This window comes from Phalacrocorax carbo, chromosome 3, assembly GCF_963921805.1.
Source record: "Phalacrocorax carbo chromosome 3, bPhaCar2.1, whole genome shotgun sequence".
NCBI lineage: Eukaryota > Metazoa > Chordata > Aves > Suliformes > Phalacrocoracidae > Phalacrocorax > Phalacrocorax carbo.
This window is the reverse complement of record NC_087515.1, coordinates 105,003,162-105,027,233: the sequence shown is the minus strand read 5'-3', so window position 1 is coordinate 105,027,233 and position 24,072 is coordinate 105,003,162. Positions and strand designations below refer to the sequence as shown.

General features: G+C 37.6%; 1 protein-coding gene across 1 annotated transcript in view; it reads right to left on the bottom strand.

Annotated features, from left to right (window-relative positions):
- The window catches only part of CSMD1 (CUB and Sushi multiple domains 1), a 1,235,979-nt gene that overhangs the window by 290,311 nt on the left and 921,596 nt on the right, over nt 1-24,072 (bottom strand). The window contains exons 17-20 of the mRNA XM_064447944.1: nt 19,130-19,317; nt 5,605-5,793; nt 1,977-2,093; nt 327-542 (exon numbers count right to left, since the gene is read on the bottom strand). Of these exons, the coding sequence (XP_064304014.1) occupies nt 327-542; nt 1,977-2,093; nt 5,605-5,793; nt 19,130-19,317 (710 nt within the window). The remainder of the gene's footprint in view (nt 1-326; nt 543-1,976; nt 2,094-5,604; nt 5,794-19,129; nt 19,318-24,072) is intronic.

Here is a 24,072-nt window from a genome sequence, read left to right as displayed (position 1 = left end):
CAGTACCAGTTAGTTTTTTTTTTTTCTTCTGAAGCAGTACCTTCTATCTTTGGGGTTTTTTTCCTCTTAATTTTCTTCCAAACTTCTTTTCCATGCTGTTGATGGTTCTCTGAGAACAGGTAAAACTTCTCCTAAAGCAGTCACATCATCAACATCCTTCTCAAGCTGTTAACTGTCTTTATAAACCTTAGGCAGTTTTCTACAACAGAGACTATACAATTACTAATGATGTTTTTTATTGGTGCTTCATGATGTTTCTGCTATCTACAAGTAAAAGTGTTATCTGGAAACAGTTTCTGGATATTTAGCAGAATGGGATTCCTTACCTGAAAATGTTATGTTGAAGCCTTCATAAGAAATTGAAAAATCAGATATAAATCGAAGCTGTGCAGTAAAATTTCCAAAGAGGCCAGCTTTAATTGTAGGGGGTAAGACTGATCCAGTTAACCTGGCTACTGGTTCTGTGAAGCTGCCATCTTCAGTGATGAGCAAATAGTCATGAGAGCTCTCAAGGTGAAAGGTATGAAAAACAAGCTGTACACCTTTAAAAATATTAAAAAGGGGAAAAAGAAAAGCATTTCATAGGAATTTTTTCTCTTTCTTTATACACAGGTGACACAGAAAGAAAATCTTATGTTATATGGAAAGATTTTTAGAAAAAGTCACAGATGGAATCAAAATCTGAAGTTCAGAGAATAAAATTTGCAGAAAGCTCATAGGCTTAATCAATCAATATGTGCAGAGCAGATGTTTGTTTGGCTCACTGTAAATCAATAACTCCCATAAAAGAATTGAGGGGATTCAGTATTATTTGCATACAGCACTCTGAAAATCTATATTTGTATTGTACAGATTTTCAGTTCCCGTACGTTTCTTTTATTTATAACCCCTACCATGATCTCATTATTTAACTAGGAGACACACTTTAATAATTGGCTAAAATATTTTATTCACGTTTTATTTTTGCATTTCCTCTGTGACAATTCTGTTTTTTACTCTAAACTTCAGGGAGGTGCCCATACACAAGGAGAAAGCAGATACAATTTTTATGTATTGTCTTCCATATATACAGGGTATCAGTCTGAGATCAGTCCCTTACTCAAGTCATGACTGTTTTTTCAGTTGCCAACTTCCAGTCAAACAATGAATTAAGTTTTTAATTACAGTTAGATTTTCAGTTACAATTATTTACTGGGGAACAATTATTACAGGGAAAATATTCTTCATAGAAACACTTCCATATATTTTACATTTAAAATACCATATGAATTTTAAACAAAAATCCAGTCCATAAGAAGATTTTAAAAGTAGTAACTTCCAATATACTTCTCAGACTGTCACACGTAACAAAGAATTTTCTTATCATACAAAGGAGATTGAGGAATATTTTTATTATGTTTTGATTGAGTGGTATGAAGCACATCATTAGTACTTCCTAGGCTTTTTTCCTTAGTTCTTTTACACATTTCCCTAACAGATAAGCTGCCAAGCTTAACTGGGTATCCAAAGACTCTACTGTATATATAACATAAAGATATATAATTTTTGGCCGTAATGATTTAAGTCTGAAATATAAGGTTATTATTGCACAGATCAAATCTGTCTCTTCATGCTTAATAATGCAAAAAAGCAATCAACAAGGTCCCAACACTGAATTTTCACTGAAAAATTTAGTGCTGTTTAGCAAGTAATTATTATTTTCATATATTTTACTTCTACTTTCTGCCCATTTTTCTAAGAGAGATTAAAACACATTTCCTCTGGTAACTGTTAAAAGAATGTTTTCTTGCAAAATACAAATTAGAAACATCACATTTGAAGATATTTCTTTTGGAAAATTAAACTTCTTCCACAAAAGAATGGCAGAAAGCACTGATTTAACTCAATTCATAAAAGGCATTTTATTGTGGTTATGTGTTTGAATTTTTTAAAAATAGGCATTACATATACATATACAAATCATATTTGATTCTTACCCTTGCCATGTGACACTTCAATTGTCCAAGTGCAGTTTAAAGAGTTTGGATAAAAATCAGGAAAGCCTGGAGAAAGAACAGTTCCACTCTTCCCATGAATATATCCACCACATAAAGCTTAACAAGAGGAAAGGAAGAGGGAAGAAAACAAACAGAAGTCATACAAAAGTCCTGGTGTTTATTTAAAAAAATATCTAGTTAATTTTTTGACCTGCAATTAAAATTAAAAAAAAAGGTCAAGTATTAAAATAAGAAGTTGCTTCATCCAAAGCCATGACATTCACATTTGACAACTATTTGTTTATTCTTAAATCAGTCCTTGAAAGGGAGTTTATTTTTCATCTACAACCCTTGCTTGTTAGTCAGCAGAATATAAAAATGAGCAAAACTTTGTTCCAGACTATTGCAAGTATTCATTTCTATTGTAGTAGTATTTAAGAAGAAAGATTAAATCTTTTTTCTGAGCTAACTCAAAAATCAAGTATCTTGCAAATACTTTTCTTGCACTACATATTTAAAAAGGTATATATTTAATCATATTTTTAAGAAACAAAAATATTTAAGAAAAAAATACTTTTTTTTAAAGTAAGAGAAAAGTTTGTCTCTGATTTCTTTTGTGATGTTCAGAAAAAAAAAATGGTTATTTTCTTCTCTTTCAAAGATTCAGATGTCCCATCATAAGTAACTTATTTGGAACTGTGTATTTTGAAAGACACAAGAACTATGCTAGAAAACATTTTACACATACTAGCATTTGCTAAACTAGGCTGCTCAAATTTGCATGGCAAATTAATTAAAGTTTAAGATATGCACGCTGAATTGCTCACTGATCTTACAAATACAGGATGGCTATGCTCTGTTGCTGTCCAGCTTTTTATGTTGTTTTTTTTTTCTTTTTAAATTTTAATAAACTAAATATTTAACAATAAAGCAACAAAGCAGTAAGATGCTTTTAGCCTTCTTCCTCAGATAGAGGGATATACATTGCCATAAACTTGATGGCAAATACACGTGACAAAATGTTCAATAAACTTGCAGTACTTGTATGTAAATGAATATATAAAATATATATATACACACATACAAAAATGCTGGCATTTTAGCTAAAGTTCTTTTTTTAATTTCTTATTAGACTAAGATGTTTGTTAAAGTTTTTAATGTTTTATGAATTTATGTATTTTATATATATTTATAAATAAGTAGAATGAAAGGAAATGTTTCTAGCCTGGCTGTGCCTGGATATATGTATTTCTGCACATAAGCATGAATTAGAACATGCATGGCTAAACAAAGAGTAAATACATCGTTGATAACACTACTTAATTTAAAAAAAACATAATTACAGATGTCAGGTCCATAATGCCATAAATGAACGGTAGAATACGTTAATTCAAAATCCCTCTTATTCTGTAAACATCACAGAAATATGACTGCAACATTCCTTAAAGCAGATATTAAATATTTACGAATAATTTACATAGTATGACGTTTAAAATTTAAAATATGTAAATTATGTGTCTTTATTTAGCTCTTTCTTGAAATTTTTTTTTCACACTCCACCTTGAGATTATAATATTTTGAGAATGACACATGACTCAGGGGGAGCTTTAGCACTGCATCTCTGTACACAGTCCTTTTTCTTCTTTGCTGGCATGAAACAAAGCAACATGTTTTCCCTTAGGGATTTATTCTGCCAATTTAATTTCTGGGATTGCAATTTTGAGAACATCAACAGTGTGCAGGTGACTGCAAAATGCTCATTTCAACCTGTTAAAACCATCACATTTGGAAAATTTGGGTCACAACTTTTCGAGACTCAAGAGGCAAATACGCTAACACAATGATTACTTAAGAGAAAGTGAGTTCTATTTCATCTTTTTAGACTAGTTAATTCAATGTAGTTGAATATGTGAGGAAAAGGGAAGAAACTGAGTGTAACCCTTGTATGTTGCTGCCTAAAGGCCCTACTCCAAAAAGGCTTGACATTTTCTATTATACACTTATGCTGAAAGTGGGTGATGGAGCTGCGAAATAAGGATTCTTTCAATGAGTGAAGATTAACTAGATCTTTCTGTAGCTCAACATTCATACGCAAACAAAAGAGTTGAATATTGGTGTTTTAACTCAAAAACACATTCACAATTTTTAGTACAAAGTTGAAAAAGAATAGGATACTATTCAAAGTTAAGATTGCTACAGTAGTTTTCTTCAACCAATTACAGCAAAGCAAACAAGCAAATGGAACCCTTAAAACCAAGAGAAGAATACTAAAAATCCTTTGCTCATTTTAAAATTACAGCTTAAGGAAGATTTGTCACACTCCAAAGTTCATCAGTTGAGCCAAGAACACACAATATAAAATTTGATGAGAAAATGCAATTGAAAACAGTAGTTTGCTTCTGTCCTTGCAAAGGAGGAACAAGCTGTAACGCTTACAAGGTTATTTAGTTTTAATGGTAGATGAGTTTGCTTTGTAGTGATTAAGAGCTTTTAACTATACAATAATTTATTGGTAGCTTATATGTTTTGTGCATGGGGCCAGAAGACTGTAGTGAGAATTAGAAGCCTGAGTGAGAATAGGTGTTGAGATTTAAAATAACAGTTTAAAACAGTTAGAAACTAAAATATTTTGCTGATTCTAACTCTTAAGTTTGGTCTCTGACATTCCACTGTAATCAATGAAAACACTGGACCTGAAAAGAGAGTGAGAAATTCACTAAGCAATTCGGTAAAGCAAGAGCCTTTGTATGGGCTTGGGTTTTCTCCCTTCACACATTGATCTTTCATCACTACCTTAGAACAGTTATACCTTAACAAGAAATAAGCCTGATCAAGACAAACATTCTTTTAAAGGTAATCATTTAGCAACCAGAAGGAAGAAAATAGGAAGTTTTAGCACAAAGTTTAATGAAAGGAGCTAATGGAGAATTTTCAGAGATGCTGGGTTCTATCCCTATTGAAATACTTTTGAATTTTATTTCCCGTGTTTTCTATCAGAGGAATTTTGTAGCAACAAGCATTCCACAAAAAAACCTGAATCTATTTAGTACTTCATAGAAAAAGAACTTAGAAAAAAATCCAATGACAAAAAATAGCACAGAAATATTTGCTAGTATAGTTCAGCATTTAGAAAAAAATTATTTCATGAAAGCTCTGGCCAGTTTCATATTGCACATCCCCCAAAACCAAAATTTCAAAACAAAAATGTGTCAAGAGAATTATATAGGCTGATCATGACCTGTTTTGGTATTAAATGTCCTAAATTTAGAGCAATCATTTTGGTATTCAGTATTCTAAGTTTAAAACATAAGTTATGGGCTTTACTTCAAAAATATTAGTTGTATGGTACCATTTTCATTCACCGTTGAACAGTGGCACCCTCTGAGAATTCTGATTTTTCTATCAGTGAATATATACTTGTAAATTTCACTGTACATTACAGTACTTGACTGAAAGTTGATACAGAGATGTAAAGTATGGCTTTTATTAACAGTAAAATAATTTTTGATTAGTATGGATGTTGGTGTAATTGAAGGGACATAGTAGCAATGATAAGCTTAATTAGCTCTCAAAAATAGATTAACTTTCTTGGACTTCAAAGCTGCCATCTGAAGAACATGACACTTACCATCACAGCTGGGTAATGCATGATTCCACTGATGATTTCTTTCACATATGAGTGGTTCTTCATCACTCAGTGTATATCCTGGATCACAGCTAAAAGTTACTGTAGAGCGGATATTAAAGTTGTTACCATGGCGATGGCCATTCACAGGAATCCCTGGGTCGAGGCAGGAATCTGATTCCAGAGTAACACCTAAAACACACAGATTTAATTTGTTTATTTCCCCCTTTTTTTCAGATAGTAAACAGAAAAAATCCCAAACAAAACACAGAATTAGTAAGACAGGAGGAAGAAAGAGCCCTCAAAAGATACTTGTTAACATTGCCTGAGAACTTATGTGGGATATAAAGCACTTTCTCTAGTTGTTGTCACCGACTCTTAGCACAGTTTTTCATTTTTCGATCTCATAGAATAGAGAAGCTCAAACAAAGTAGGGAAAGATTGGAGCTTTAAAGTATATTTTATCAAACAGTGGAAAAAAGAGCCAACAGAAGCACCAAATATCTGAAACTACAGGAGGATATTAAGGTTCAAAGTATGAATACAAATTTTGCTAGTATATAAGCAATATTTGATTATTTCATTTAATCTATTCAGTTTCTGATACTGTGGGACAGTTCAGCTTTCCTTTGTCATAGTAACGGTTATTTGACTTAGCTAAAACTAGTGTTGAAAAACTGCCATTGATGAGCTTAGGCATTAATTGTTTATTCCTACAGATACTATCCTAAGCATCAAAAATAGAAAGAGAATATACACAGCTTACACAATTGTAGAACTCTTAGCGGACATAAGGATTCTTTAGCAATTATGTCTTATAGCAGAGATTGAATAGTGTTTGGTAAATAAACCTGGAGCTATACACTGAACAAGGGAAAATCTTCAAAATTATCAAATGGAGGCTCATTAATCAAGCATTAACCATTATGCTTATAGTGATAGCAAACAATTGTGGAATTTAATCATGTAATGAGCTATAATGGATACACTCAAGGGAAACAAAGGCTCTCTATTGGGATGAAAGACATTTCTTTTATTTTCTGTTACTATGTGTAGTGGATTGACCTTGGCTGGCTGCCAGACCCCCACCCAGCTGCTCTCTCATTCCCCGCCCTCAACAGTGCAGGGGAGAAAATAAGATTAAAAAGCTTATGCGCTGAGATAAAGACAGGGGGATCACTTACCAATTATCATCACAGTCAAAACAGACTCAGTTTGAGGAAAAATATAATAATTTATTGCCAATTAAAAATAGAGAAGGATGGCAAGAAACAAAGAAAAAACTCCACCACCTCCATCCCCGTCTTCCAGGCTCAAGTTCACTCCTCCATTTCCAACTTCTGTACCTCCCTGAGCGCCATAGCAGGGATGGGGAATGGGGGTTATTAGTCCATAACAGCTACTCTCTGCTGCTCCTTCCTCCTCACACTTCTCCCCTGCTCTAGCATTGGACCTTCCCACAGGCTGCAGTCCTTCAGGATAAACCTGCTTCTGTGTGGGCCCGCATGGGCTGCAGCTTCCTTGAGGGAACACCCACCTGCTCTGACATGGGGCCTGCCATGGGCTGCAGTGTGGATATCTGCTCCACTGTGGTCTCTTCCATGGGCTGCAGGGGAAAATCTGCCTGGGCCACCTTCTTCCTCTCTGATCTTGGCAGCTGTAGGATTGTTACTCACACTTTCTTTTCCTCACTCCTGACTCACCTATGCAGCATTTTGCCCTTTCTTAAATATGTTATCACAGACATGCCTCCACTTTGGCTGCAGGGCTCAGCCATGCCCTGGGGTGGGTGGGTTGGAACTGGCTGTGTCCAGCCTGGGGCATCCCTGGCTGCTCCTCACAGAGGCTGCCCTGCAGACCACCTGTAACCAAAACCTTGATTCCTACACCTGATACACTGTATCATGCACCTGGAAACAAGAATGATTGAGTTAGAACCTCTTCAGTGGATGGGGACATTGTTCCTTCTTCTGTGAGAAGCTGAGCATGTCCAGAGGAAAACCTTGAGAATGCTGGCTGCAGTGGATAAAAAGACAACTGAGAGTATGAAGGGCTCAGCCAACATGAAGCCTGGAGTAAAAGGGAAAACTAGAACCTGGCTGAAAATAGATGGTAGCAAACCCATAGTCAAGTCTCAGAGATAACAGAGAGATCCAGAGGAGCCTGTGTAAAGTTTATTGCAACGCAAAAAGCTACTGACTTATTAAAAATCTGCCCACAAAGGGACAGGAAGTGGGGGGGAGACAGGGACACACGACATGCAAACCATTTATAAACACTTTAATGTTTGTTCTCAGGCAATTATTTTGAAAAATTATTTATTGTGCGCCTGTTTAAATTACACTGGACTTTTGAGTATAAAATTCCTTGTTGGCTTTTCTGACAAAATCTAGACATATTCACCTCAAAGCTCTGGCACTCATTGCATTAACTGAAGTATTTTCACATTAATTTTCACATTAATTCCGATATTTCAGTGCTGAGTTGGAAAGAACACTAAGTTGACAAGATTTCATATGAGTGATGTCATCACTTATAGATGCTGTGAGAGTCTTGAGCAAGATTAGTTCTCCTGAGGTCTTTAAAGATTTTATGTGCTTCCTCGCAGGTGACCTGAATTTCTAGCATGACTCTTTCCAGCCTACTTTTTGCCAAAGAAGGTCCTTTCTCAAAGCCAACTGCTGACAGCACAAAATTCTCTATAGCAAGGCATTATGCATTTCTGTCCTCATTTCAGCTGGGATAGTGTTAATTTTCCTCCTAGTAGCTGGTACAGTGCTGTGTTTTGGATTTAGTATGAGAATAACCTTGACAACAGACTGATGTTTTAGTTGTTGCTAAGTAGTGCTTACACTAGTCAAGGGTTTTTCAGTTTCCCATGGTCTGCCATGGAGGAGGTACACAAGAAGCTGGAGGGGATGTGGCCAGGACAGCTAACCCATACCAGCCAAAGGGATATTCCATACTATATGACATCATGGTCAGTATATAAGCTGAGGGGCAGCAATATTTGTTCAGGGACAGGGTGGGAATTGGTCAGTGAGTGGTGAGCAATTGTAGCGTGCATCACTTACGTTGTATATTATTATTATTATTGTTATTATAATTACTACTACAACGTTACTCTATTTTAATTCAATTAAACTGTTCTTATCTCAACCCACAGATTTTCTCACTTTTGCTCTTTCGATTCTCTTCCCCATCCCACCGAGTGGGGCGTGAAAGAGTGGCGGTGCCATGTTTAGTTGCTAGCTAGGGTTAAACCACAACAATTTCTTAGCTCCTTAGCCTTCTAAACACATTCTGAAGGTGCTGGTCCTCCCAGCTGCCTGTGCATCTGTAACCGTTTCTGTAGAAATTGTACTCTCCTTTTTTTGCTTGTACCCTGCTTTATTTATCTAAAACTACCACACAACTTTAGGAATGAAGTAGAAGCAGTTCCAAACTAAAGAAAAAATATATCGGGGTATAAAGGTTTTAGACCTACAGGTATGAGCGTTTGAAGCATGACTACAAGCAAAAATATCATAAATAATGACTCTGTCTTGCACAGAGATATATACCCTGTACCCTCCAGCTATTCTTATATCTCAGTTAGAATTCAGATTTGAAAGCTTATGATCTAGTTTTCATGAGGTATCCCTGCTATACTTAAATTCTAGATGAATAAGTTTCTTCTAGACTTGACTGCATGCTCTTAGTGCAAATGTACCACGTTAGCTGACAGTGTATTTTTAGATTCTCTTCACCTGGCTGAAATTGCTTAATATAGATTCAAAGATCGCTTTTAAGTCTGTAATATTCTGCACTGTATGGGCCCTAAATAAATATTAATTGTGTATGAAATTTTAACTTTGATACACTTTAATTTTTTTTCAGACAAACTATACTTTGTGTTCTGAGGTAGGTTAGAGTAAATGGAGGTCTACAGCAGTGCTTTTAAATTTCCTTCCTCTCAGGGCACTCTTCCACCCCATCCTCAACACATCAGCTGCTTTGGGATTCTGAGTCACATATAACAGATAAACTCATCAGTTTGTTTTTTAAATCATAACTCTAGATTAGGGGAAAATATTCAGTACATGAAGTTTAGCAATCATAAACATAGCTGAAAATAAATATTTTTTGCTTCTTTGGACAAAGATTTGGGGTTATTTCTTAATAGAAGATTATAAACCAAGCTTAATAATGGGCAGTACTGAATGTCCTGACTACAAAAAGACAATATTAAACTATATATGTGAAGTTCTGGCATGAAGCATACAATAGCTATACAGTTTTATATACTACAAATTCATATATATTACACAAATATATTTTCCCTTCACAGGTCAAGTAGGTGGATGACATGCGAGCTGCCGTATTGTTCTTCCAGCAGATGTCTGGGTAGTTGAAGTGCGCCATCAGGACCAGGATCTGTTGGCCAGAAGCTTGCTTTAGTGCCCAAATATCGCTTCGTCAGCTTTGTCATCATGGTTAGGAGGCTGATAGCAGATGTCTACTGGGAGGTCCTGCTTGGAGATGACCCCTTTGACTTTAACCCAGAGGCATTCGATAGCGCAGTCGCAGTCACCATAGTTGGCTTCGATACATTCAAGGTGTTCCTTAATGTAGAGTGCAACTCCTCTGCCTCTTCTACCCTGTCTATCCTTACGAAAAAGCCTGTAATCGTCCATTGCGATCCCCCAGTCATTTGAGTTGTCCCACCATGTTTCAGTTACTCCTATGATGTCATACCCTTCTGAGTGGGCATAGAGCTCCAGTTCCTCCTGTTCGTTACCTAGACTGCGTGCATTTGTATACATACACTTGAGTTGATTACTATTCTGTTTCACTTCTTGGGAGACAGCTAAGGAACCTTTATCACCACACTGCTTGGCCATTGGTTCTGAACAATGGTAGCGTTTCAGCTGGAAGCTAGAGTGCTATTCTTTGCCATCAGTACAGAATCATCTAGAACACTAATAAAGGAGATGAGAAAAGCAATTTTTTTGACCGTAAGAGAAAAATATTGCCTAATGGAAGAGTTGATCGTATAGGTAGGCTCATTCTAACAATTAAGGGAGCATAGTGTAAATTATCTTTGCTTTGAAAAATGAATATTAAAAAAAAAATAAATAGGTGCTTGCTTGTCAGAATAAGGTTCCAATAATCAGAACCAGAGACCACAAACTTAAATTAGGAGAAGGCCCTGTCTCTGGCACCAATTTCAAAACACGACTCAGCTAACATTCATACAGGTAGAATCTTTCCCACCATAAATAAGACTGTTGTCTTTCAAGAACAGTCTCCGGCTGAAGATACTCCTATAAATATGTCCAGGTAATGTATGGGAAGATGTTAGCTGGCACAGGTCAATATCATACAGGGATTGTGCTTAAACTGTATGAGTGACTACAAGACTGAAGCTAAAACTCAAGAATTTCTAACTTACTGGATCATACATAGCTTAAGTGGCCAGAAATACTTCCCTGTAATTTTACAAGATCAAAGAACTGCAAGCCTTCTTACACAGTTATCCTCAGTGTTCTTCCAACAGCTCTTAAGAGTGTAGTGGTTAGTGACTGCATTTGAATCAATTATCACATTACTAACACTAAAAAAAAATATTGTTACATTACTAAAAAAAGGTCATACAGTCAACAGATTTTAAAAATTTGTGTCAGAGAAGCATATTAATGATGTTATAAAGGAGGTGAGGAAGCAGAGGTGCTTGAAAATGGGAAGAGAGAATTGGGAGAGTGAAAGCAGTGGAAGGAGGGGGTAGAGGATGAAATTGAAGAGGGTGGCCATGCTGTAACAAGAGCTTTTTTCATTCCTCCTCCATATAAAAGTTGAAAAAATCTTTCTCGAAATAATATCTAAAGAGTGACAGATCACTCTCTAGTGATCCAAGTGACAGAGCATAACAGTCAAATTTAGGAGAGCACTTGGGTACATATTATTTTTGTTAACAAGCTACGGAAGTCATTTAGAAAGGCAGAACTAACATGTCACCTCTGGCCTGCTCATTGCTGACAAGGAGCACTGGCATTTTAGCAGGGTTCTAGACTGAACTCCAGGACTAGCTGCAACTCGTAACTACTAGGCACATGAGACTGCTACGATGCCTTCCCTCCTGCTTGCCAAGTCATCCCTTTTCTAGACTAAACAAATATAGACCTTTCATTGACTCCATATGTGTCATGTTTTCTGTGTTAACAACCTCTTACTTTTTTTAAACTGGGTCCCAAACTGGACACAATATTCTCTGTGGTCATCAAATAAAGGGAAATTTTTATTTTCCAAGTACTAGATAAAATTGTACTGTAAACAAAAATAGGGTTTTTTTAATTCTTTTTTTTTTGAGTATTTACTTCAACATCCAGAAGATTTGACTTTTTGCATTACTACTACATTTTTCTCTAGTCTCTCTGTGTAAAAATCATATCCTTTTCTGCTGTATTTCTATTTTGTATGTGTGCATGCCATTTATCCTTTCCTATTTATGCTTAGTGTGTTTCTTTATATAATCTGATTTTTTTTTATTTCAGACTACTTCTTCAGTTCATCTAGCTTGTTTTGAATTCTAAATCTTTCCACCGTAGTGCTTGCTATAATTGTAAATTGGAATCACCCTCAGAACTTATAAGTGATGTTCTTATATTATCATCAAAATTGTTAATAAAAATATCAGATACTTTTGGACCTAGGCCAGATCACAGTTAGAATCATAGAATTATTAAAGTTGGAAAAGATCTCTAAGATCATCTAGTCCAACCATGCCTCCTAAACCATGCCCTGAAGTGCCACATCTACACGTCTTTTAAGTACCTCCAGGGATGGTGACTCCACCACCTCTCTGGGCAGTCTCTTCCAATGCCTGACCACTCTTTCAGTGAAGAATGTTTTCCTAATATTCAGTCTAAACCTCCCCTGATGCAGCTTGAAGCTGTTTCCTCTCGTTCTATCGCTAGTAACCACAGTAGGATCCCTACAAATTTGAGTTAATGAACTACTAATTGCTGGCTGCTCTTTGCATGAAAGTTTTCCAAATTGTTCACAGCATCACAGAATCACACAACGGTTGAGGTTGGACGGAACCTTTGGAGGTCATCTGGTCCAACCCTGCTGCTCAAGCAGAACTGCTTGCACAGAACCTCGTATGGAGGCATTTTTAGTATCTCCAAGGATGGAGATTCCACAGCCTCTCTGGGCAAATTTCTTCAGTTCTCACTGAAGTGTTCGTTGCACCTCTAATAATTTAACCTAGACCAAAGTTTTGTATTTTCTCTGGAAGACTTCTAAAAGCCTTATAAATGTCAACACAGAGCTGTTTCTTTCCCTTTACATTCCCAAATCTACAAAAACCAGTTAACCTGTCAAGAAATAAATTAAATTGGCTTGATAGAATCTGTTCTTATCAAATACAAATCATTTGTTCTTTATCACCTTGTTTATCAGCTTGAAACTAGTATTTTTAAAGAGTGAAGATAAAATTTAGGTCCTTGATCACTCTGGTCCTCGCCTTTTTTTCCTTCCTTCTTTTTTTTATTCCCCTCCTCCTTTCTTTGAAAGGTGTGTGCCCTTCTGCAAGTGTTTGAAACTTCCTTACAGTTTTGAATTTTCAGACATAATTTTCAGTGGAGTGAAGACTGCTTCTGCTTTGCCTTTAAGTATAGTACAGGGAATTTCTACGAATGTAAATGTTGCAATTTCTACAATGTAAATGTTGCAAAACAGAAACCGAATGTTGAGTCTTCCCTGTGACATCTGATGTTTTCTCAAATTTTTATTAAGTTGTGATTTTTAATTTTTTTTCTCTTATTTTGAATATATTTGTAAATATATTTTGTTACTGTCTTTCTGTCTCTTGCTTCTGTAACAAATATGTACTTTGGATTTTATGATTTTATTCTAAGACATCTGTGTTATTCTTTGATGGCCATCTATAGCAATGTTTGACTATATCCAACATTTACTTTATTAAGTTCTGGTTTACACATCATTAAGAGGGATTTTTAAATAGCTACAGAAATTTATAGTATTTTTTCTTTTTCTCCAAAAAATACAGTTTGTTGTTATAAATGACTTTCGGAATTCATTCCTAAGAACATTCACCTACCAATTTCTCAAGTTTGGTGAAGTTTAGATTTCTGAAAACCATTGACTTGGTCACAATTTTCTTGTCCCATTTTTTTCATTTCTTAAGAATCATAAATTCTGCTATTTCATGGGCCCTTTCACAAAAATCACCTTATTCAGGCTCTCTATTGGTTCTTGGGCAACCAAATGTTCATTGACTATTTTATCAGAGTTCTAATTAAAGAATATTATGGGCACTTTATTAATTTTTTTGCTTAGATGCATAAGAGATGACCTACACTGTCTTGCATCAGCTGTTAGAAGTATCATCAAAAAGCTGAATTACAGACATTTAAGGCAGGTGATTAACACGTTACCTTCACATCTGAAATACCTTTAAGGGGTCACATTTTTATTAAAGCTGTATTATAGGCATATTTTAGCTTAATGGAATATTACTGCCATCTCAGTAGCAACTCGATATAGCTTATACTGAGCTTTTTGTTTTAGGCAAGATTAAGATCCTTCTGCTTCAGAGTTCAGTGATTTAAATATTTTCAAATTTATTATTATAATTGGAGGAATTTTTAGGACACTTCCAAATAAGAAAGTTATTTGAATTTCCAGAGAAAATATTCAGAAAATTCTCTTAAAATTTAAGACTGCCTTTTTTCCAACAAGTGGAAGAAATGTGAAATAATTGGAAATTCTGTTCTGACACCTTTAACATTGGCAACTTCTACAGTTAAGCCTGCAAGGGCAATCAAGATATGATTTTGGTCTCCCCTGTTCTTGACAGACTAATCAGCATCTCCATAGAGTCTTTCCACCTGGCTTTGTTCTTTGAAAACACTGACTTATTTTGCTTAGTACTTCCATGTTACTGGTTATTTTAACTACCTTCCTTCTAGCATGTGCACATATGTCAATGCAGAGATAAGGATCAGGGAAGGACATATGGTTGATACCAACTCCAGAAATGTTTAAGGAGCTCCCAATACTGACGAGCACAAGAAGAGAGACTGTGACAAATTCCAGTTGAATTACAAGAACATGTACAACACAATGCAACACGGAGACCATTTTTGTTCTGCGAGAAACCTAGTATAAGAAACCAATATAAACAGGGAGGCTGTGACTGACTTAAAGAGACTTGTGGAGCACTCACATAGGTATGAAGTGTTTGGCAAGCTTACTCTATAAAACTTGTGCTGTGAATGTGGACATACCAATTCCAGCTGGTCACAGGTAAAAAGTCTCCGTTCATATTGCGTTTCTTTTCTACAGTGTGGAGATTCAGAGCTAGATTCAATTTCAGTTTACAATGCTTCCACTGATGTATTTATAGGATTGTTTGGTCTTTAAGCTCCTTTCAGAGTCCAAAGAGATCTCATCATCCCAGTCAGTGAAAACTAAGGAATAATTTGTTCAGCAAAGTTACAAGGAAAGTGATGTTAGAATAGACAGAACAGAATAGACGATTTCAGTTGGAAGGGACCTACAATGATCATCTAGTCCAACTGCCTGAGCACTTCAGGGCTGACCAAGTTAAAGCATGTTGTTAAGGGCATCGTCCAAATGCCTCTTAAACACTGACAGGCTTGGGGCATCGACCACCTCTCTAGGAAGCCTGTTCCAGTGTCTGACCACCCTCTCGGTAAAGAATTGCTTCCTAATGGCCAGTCCAAACCTCCCCTGGTGCAGCTTTGAACCATTCCCATGCACCCTGTCACTGTGTAACAGAGAGAAGAGCTCAGCACCTCCCTCTCCACTTCTCCTCCTCAGCAAGCTGTAGAGAGCAATGAGGTTGCTCCTCAGCCTCTTTGTCTCCAAACCAGACAAGCCCAAAGGCCTTAGCTGTTCCTCATAGGACCTTCCTTCCAGCCCTTTCTCCAGTTTTGTTGCCCTCCTCTGGGTGCATTCAGGGACCTTCACATCTTTCTTAAATTGTGGGGCCCAGAACTGCACGCAGTACTCCATCCACGTGAGGCCTCCCCACTGTTGAAGAGAGTAGGGTAATTACCCCTTTCGACTGGCTGGTTATACTGTGTTTGATGCACCCCAGGATGTGGTTTGCCCTCTTGGCTGCCAGGACTCACTGCAGGCTCACATTGAGCCTGCTGTTGACCAGCAACCTCAGGTCCCTTTCTGCAGGGCTGCTCTCCAGCAACATCCTCTCACAATTTATACCTGTGCCCAGCATTGCTCCATCCTAAGTGCAGAATCCAGCATCTGCACATGTTAAATTTCATCCCATTAATCATAGCCCAATGCTCCAATCTGTCTAGATCCCTCTGCAAGGCCTCCTGTCCCTCACGAGAGTCAACAGCACCTCCCAGTTTAGTATCATCAGCAAACTTGTTAATGGTGCATTCCACTCCGGCCTTCAGATTGTTGATAAATATATTGGACAGAACTGGCCCTAGAATTGAACCCTGAGGAACACCACTGGTGACCGGTTGCCAGCTGGATTAGCCCCATTCACTACAACCCTTTGAGCTCTGCCTCTCAACCAGTTCTTCAGCCGGTGCACCGTGAACCCACTCATCCCACAGCGGGACAACCAGTCCAGCAGGTTGCTGTGAGGGACAGTATCAAAAGCCTTCCTAAAATCCAGAAAAACTACATCCACCACCTTCCCTTCCTCCACACGCCGGCTGACCTTATCATAGAAGGATATCAAATTAGTTAAACCAGATTTGCCCTTTGTGAACCCATGTTGATTGTATCTGAGGATTGCATTATTTTTTAAATGCCTTTCAATAGTACCTAGTATAATCTGCTCCATAATTTTTCAGGAACTGAGGTTAGAGTAACAGGTCTGTAGTTCCCTCGGTCTTCCCTCACTGCCTTTTTGTAGATTGGAATTATATTGGCTAGACTCAAGTCAGCAGAGACCTCCCCGGACTCCCAAGACCTTTGGTAGATGATTGAGAGGGATCCTGCCATAACATCCGCTAGCTCCCTCAGTACTCCTTTGTTGTCTCAGTATATGTTTCTAGTGTTATCCTATCATAACCAGGATGTCTCCATGGAACTGGTAGACATGGCAAAGGACTTGTGTAAGATCCAAATTTCTAGAATCATAGAATCATTAAGGTTGGAAAAGACCCTTAAGGTCATTGAGTCCAACCACTAACCTATCACTGCCAAGTCCACCACTAAACCATATCCTCAAGCACCACGTCTACCCTTCTTTTAAATACCTCCAGGGATGGAGACTCAACCAACTCCCTGGGCAGCCTGTTCCAATGCCTGACAACTCTTTAGGTGAAGAAGTTTTTCCTTATATCCAACCTAAACTTCCCCTAGTGCAGCTTGAGGCCATTTCCTCTGGTCCCATCGCTTTTTACTAGGGAGAAGAGTCCGACCCCTGCCTCGCTACAACCTCCTTTCAGGTAGTTGTAGAGAGCGATAAGGTCTCCCCTCAGCCTCCAGACTAAACAACCCCAGTTCCCTCAGCTGCTCCTCATAAGACTTATTCTCTAGACCCTTCACCAGCTTCTTTGCCCTTCTTTGGACACGCTCCAGTAGTACTTAGCAACAAGTTCTAAGTGCAGTACTTAGCAACTAGGTGGCACAGTACCTAAAATAACTTTAACTCTCAGTGTTTATGCAATCAAATATACCCCCTGGATTCTACTTCAGAGTTTACTGAATTGCTCCATGAACTCTATCGATTGCATTGACCAGATGTCCAATGTTCAAAATGTAAGCTTCAGGCTCCAGCCACTTCTATGCCCACACTTAAATTTAAATGCTTAATCTGCCAGCTGAATGTAATTCACAATGACATAAAAGCATAAAAGAAACACCAGTGTCTGTAAATGAGAAAGGATGTTAAGCTTTTTGTTAATACCTACTGAAATTCTATTTTCAGATAACTATTGAATAGGAAATATAATTCACAAAAACCAATGTCACTCCTTAAAGTGCGACTTTAAAATAATTTACTCTTTTTTCTTAATTTCATTTTGTCTTCTTACTCATTCTGAAGCAAAAAAAATAATACCAGGCACCCTTTTAAGTGTTACTTCTATGGAAGGAGAAAGATGCTTTATTCAGGGAGTCAAACTGCTCAGGAAGAGCCTGTAAAATAAAATTTTAGCTTTTGTTATGTCTTTTAAACTTGGAAATGTGTTTGGTTTTATGTAAAAGGGGATTTTTTATTATCTATGCATGAGGACTATATGTAAAAGAAGATAAAGATCATTAACTTTTTGTCATCTTTACTTGTTAAAGATCTAATCCGATTTCAAGGTTTACAGTGTGCTAATCAAATCTTATTCTGGCATTTAATCGGACTACCTAGAAAAAGAGCACTGAAAAACTATTATCGTGTGTGTAAGATATTAAATTTTTCAATAAAGATAAAAAGTTAATATACAAATATTGGTCTAAATAATTTCTTAATTAGATCGTCCTCTTTAAGAATGTGTAGCACAGATAATTTATTACTAATTGTTTTACTTTTTAACAGAACAAAAGGCATCTCCCTGACAGGGTGTTTAAAATAAAACACAAAATATTTAAGGACTGTATTACAAAATGTAACAGCAACATTTAAACCCAGTAAGATCAGGGAAAAACAGCATCTGCATGTAACTGATGCAGAAACCTACCTACTGTTCCTTGTCTTTACATGATTTAGCAGCCTTGCACTTTACCGTACTATTGCCTGTTCAGCCATTACCATCATGTCTGAGCCAAAGCTAAATGAAGCTATGCAGAATATCCAAGTTATGAAATAGCTATGAAATATAAGTTTAGGCGCTCATTCCAGATGCAATATGACAGCAAATTTACTTCAGTCAAATTAGTTTCCAGATAAGAACAATTGATAAAAACAAAGTTATTTTTTTAGCACAACCACACTAACCACATAAGCTCTCTTTATTCAGTGCTTAAGTGAATGGGTATACTATCATATAAAGACGACTATGACTTCGTAGAGTTTAATATATGTCATTTTTTGTTTCTAATTTAAAAGCAAATGCTATTACAAGGATTCTATAGTTCACAGGGAGATATTAATATGCATTCATTTGCATTTTGGAACTATCATGGATAAGGCCTAATTCTGCTCAGTACTGTAAAAGGATATTAAGACTAGAGAAAGAAGAGAGATAGAAGGAGAAAGGGAGGGAGAAAGGGAAATAAAAACAACAAAAAAGGACAATGTATATTTACCCATAAGGGCAAGTTTCTAAAATTACTCTTCATTTGGTTAAACGCATAGGTTCATAAACATTCTGAATAACATACAAGAACTCATGAAGAAAAACATTCCAAAAAGAATTAATAGTTTCAGAGTTATCTGTCAATACAGCATAGAGTAAGCGTAATTTGTTCTTATACAAATATAATTACTGAAGTTTATTTGTTCACATTCATTTGCTCATTTTTGAATTGAATGTTATTTTCAAAATTAATTAAAAATCTATCAGAGAAATACCAGACTTACTCTCATAGTGAATTAGGAAACCAACACTGGAGCGACTGTTGTCCGTAGTGAACAGCAGATACATGTAATTTCCAGTACTGATAAGGAACTGGGGTGCTTGTGTTCCATGGTATTCTCCAATTAATGGTGATGAGCTAGCTGGTCCATCTCTGACTTCCAAAGTATCATAATTGACTTCAGTCTGAAATCTGAAAAGGAGTATACAAGACAGCTGGTAGGCAGAGAAATGATGTTATTTTCTTTAACTGTCAGAAGTTCAATCTACGTGTAACTGATGAAGAATATCATACATACAAGAATTTGTGTATCTATGGATCCATTGGTGTATTACTGAAGATAACAACTAAGGAAGGTTTTATGTACCTTTTTCCTTGCTTTGTTTTGCCTGGTATCAGATAAAATTCATAATGGATGTAATGTACTTCAGATCAACTATATGGCTGGGCTTCAGAAAGACATTTAGAGGGGAATCTGGGTCAAAAAGTGCAAATTCTCTCAAAGAAAACTGCATTATGAAGATCCAAGAAATTTCTTGCCCTTAGGTTAAATAACAGTTTGACATCTTCAATAATAATTCATTATTTCATCTCAATAATTTCATTATTTTGTGGTTATATCAGATACTCTTGCAAACTGCAGCATCTAAACTTTGCACACATCAATTTTCCTGTCAACAAAGTTTATGCTATTACACAGATATCTATACTGATCTAAATATTTTTGCCTAGAAACCCAGTTTCTTATTTTCATAAAATGTTTATCTTTCACAACAAGTATAAAAATATATGTTCTGAGATTTTCTTTTCTTTTCCCATAGGGCTTGTTAGTTCAAACTCTGAGAGCAACAAACTCTACCCCTACGCAATACAACAATTTTTTCAAAGCGAATGCCCTTAAGCTGTCTTGCCAATATGGGACACATGTTTAGTGGGTCTGAGATAAGAAACTCTGTTCTTGTAATTAAAGAAAACTGCAAATTATTAAACATTTAGAAAAGGGGAAATACATGGGACATTCCTTCAAAGTGTAAATAAACTTTATACTTTGTTAGGTAACGATGACAGAATGAACAAGTTCCCCAGCCAGAACAATACGTTTTACAGACCAGTTAGCATTGTTCATGTAAAATCATGCTCACAGACACATCAGTATCAGTAACAGTGAGTATTTAGTAGTCTCTATAGTTCTTCTCTTATGAATCCCTGAAAACAAAGCACATTCAGAAATCAGAAAGTATTCATTTGCTTAACTATCAGAGCTAACGGCCGCATGAAAACTGACAGGCCCTTCACATTGTTCCTTTCTCTTCACACAGAAAACTCTCTAGATCTACAGTGCTTTTAACCCAGCAACCTACTCTATTTGGATATGTTGGCTAAAACCCAGATGATTGCTTTCACTGCTATCTATCCACACTGACAGTGGAACACAGGGCTTGCAGTCTGCTAATACATTAAGTATTGTCAGGACGAGCCTCTGGCAGTGAAGACAGCTAGCATGGAATGACCTACATCCATACTATTAAATACATCCTTTAGCCTCTTAAAGAGGGAGATATTATTCAAATATCCTGTTATGAATGGTTGCTTGCCCACACTAACTGCTGATCATACTTGATAATTATTTGGGAGAACACTAGCTGGCAAGCTCAAGAGACTATTTCAACAATCTAACTGCAGAAATACATGAGTTCTTGTGTCTGGGAAGGTTCTCTGATTCTGTTTAATTTACCAGAATAGACAGTCACAGAGGGCATCACTAAAGTACTTGACAGTTTTTCAGTACCTTTCCTTAATTTCAGGTTAAACATTGATTTATCCTGCAGCAGAATGAGGAAAACAGACAGATAGTGCTAGGCTGGTTTAAAAACTTTATTTGTACTCATAATGAATGGACTCAAGATTCAATAGTTCAATTATTTTGACAGTTATGTTTGTGAGGGAAACTAATTAGGAATAAAGTGCTCTCAGCCAGCAATTGCAGTATGCTTAGCAGAGTAGTATGATCTCCTCATCATACTCCTGATCATATTGATCTCCTTCTGTAACAAGGTGACCTGCTTAGTGGATGAGGGAAAGGCTGCGGATGTTGTCTACCTGGACCTTAGTAAAGCCTTTGACACCATTTCCCACAGCATTCTCCTGGAGAAACTGGCTGTTCATGGCTTGGATGGTCTTTTCTGCCAAGACAGACATTGACGTGCTGGAGCATATCCAAACGGCAACGAAGTTGGTGAAGGGTCTGGAGCACAAGTCCTATGTGGAGCAGCTGAGGGAACTGGGGTTGTTTAGCCTGGAGGAAAGGAGGCTGAGGGGAGACCTTATTGCTCTCTACAACTACCTGAAAGGAGGTTGTAGGGGGGGGGCTGTTGGCCCCTTTTCCCAAGTAACAAGTGACAGAACAAGAGGAAATGGCCTCAAGCTGCGCCAGGGGAGGTTTAGATTGGATATTAAGAAAAAAATTCTTCACCAAAAGGGTTGTCAAGCATTGGAACAGGCTGCCCAGGGAAGTGGTTGAGTCACCATCCCTGGAGGCAAGATGTGTAGATGTTGTGCTTAGGGACATGGCTTAGTGGTGGACTTGACAGTGCTAGGTGAATGGTTGGACCTGATGATCTTAAAGGTCTTTTCCAACCTAAACAATTCTATGATTCTTTGATAGCAGCAGGTTGAAAACCCTTGCTGGAGACAGAAGACTTAAAATAACTCCTACAGGAATTGTTACCCATTACAATGATGTTTATTCCCAGGAGGTTTTTGCTCATCTCAAACTTACAAGGAAAGTATTGGCCCACTGTTAAACAGGACAGGTGAAGTAGTTACAAACAATGCTGAAAAGGCAGAGATTCTCAACACTTTCTTCACCCCTTTGTTTACCACTACTGTTGGGCCCCAGGCCTTGGAAACAAAAATTCAGGGTGATGCAAACACAGACCCACCATCGGTGAAGGAGGAGTTGGTATGTGAAATATTACAGGGGCCTGAACTCTACAGATTGATGTGCCCTGACATATTGCCACGCAAGGATGTTAGGAGAGCTGGCTGACATCGTTGCAAGGCCACTCTACACGATCTTTGAGAAGTTGTGGAGATGGAAGGACATCCCAGAAGACAGCTAATGTCACCCCCTTCTACAAGAAAGTCTTAAAGGAGACACCAGAAAATTATATGCCCATCAGTCTTATTTCAGTCCCCGGGAAAGTTATAGAATGGATCCTCCTGGGGGGCTATAACAAGTCAAATGAAGCACATGACTGGGAAAAGCCAGCATGGATTCACTAAGGGCAAATTGTGCTTGGCAAACCTGGTGGCCTTCTATGACAAAGTAATCTGCTCAGATGATGTGGGGTGAGCGGTGGTCATTGTCTACCTGGATTCCTCCAAGGCTTTTGATACGGTGCCCCACAGTCTCCTCCTAGAGAAAATGATGCGTTATTGTCTAGACAAGTGGTCTGTGCAGTGGGTGGGGAACTGGCTGACGGGCCGCACCCAGAGTGAGATGGTAAATGGCTCCTTTTCAAACCAGCAACATGTCACAATGGGGTCACACAGGGATCGATACTGGGCCCAAGGCTGTTTAATATCTTCATAAGCGATCTGGATAACAGCATCAAGTGTAGCCTGATGAAGTTTGCTGATGACACCAAGTTGAGGGGGGAAGTGCACACTTTGGAAGGCAGAAATACCCTGCAGGAAAATCTGGATAGGCTGGAAGAGTGGGCCAGCAAGAACCTTACAAAGTTCAACAAGGAGAAGTGTAAGGTCATGCACCTGGGAAAACATAATCTGGGAGTGCAGTACAGACTGGGATCTACCCTTCTGGGGAGCAGCTCTGTGGAAAGGGACCTGGGGGTGCTGGTGGACAACAGGCTCAATACGAGTGAACAGTGTGCTGCTGCAGCCAAGAAGGCCAACAGGATGCTGGGTTGCATCAAAAGGGCATCACCAGCAGAGGTGAAGAACTCATTATCCCACTCTACTCAGCACTTGTCAGGCCACACCTGGAGTTCTGTGTTCAGTTTTGATCCTCGCTACACAAAAAGGATGTGGACAGGCTGGAGGGAGTCCAGCGAAGGGCCACCAAGATGATCAAAGGACTGGGAACCCTGCCAAATGGGGAAAGGCTGAGAGGATTGGATCTGTTCAGCCTTGAGAAAAGAAGGCTTAGGGGAGATCTTATCAGCATGATCCAGTATTTGAAGGGTGGCTACAAAGAAGATGGAGACTCCTGTTTCACAAGGAGTACAAGACAAGTGGTAATGGGGAGATTCCGGCTGGACACAAGAGGAAAATCTTTCACAATGAGAAGAATCAGCCATTGGAATAATCTCCCCAGGGAACTGGTAGATTTCCCAAAGTAGGACATTTTTAAAATGCTGGGCAGGGTGCCAACCCATCTTTTTCAGACAATGATTTTGCCAAGAAAGGCAAAATGATCCTTGAGGTCCCTTCCAACCTGGTATTCTATGATTCTATTAATTTATTTCTATTTATTTAATTCTATTCATTTATTTCTAGCTCACTTTGGTTTTGAGGGTTTGAGAGGGGGTTGGTTTTTGGGTTGGGGTTTTTTTGCAATCTTTGCACTGCCACTGAAATGATAAATCAAGATAATTTATCATTGGAAGTGTTGCACCCTTACTGAAAGTACTTAATTAAGAGTTACTTTTGGGGGTTTTGTTTTATTTTAATGTTTATTAGCATACTTATCTTAGTAAAAGGTAGGATATTTTCCAAATGTTCACAAAGTATGTGAAAAAGATTTCAATAATGCTGTTATACTATTCATCATATATAGCTAGGTATGTTTGTTTCATATACTATCCAATGAGCTGCCATCAATATTGAAAGTACCAAAAATCTTCCAGTCAGCAGTCACCCTTCTAGCCCCTTTCTTTATGGCTTGAATCAATCAGATCATACTTTTTTGTTACCCGTCCAGGC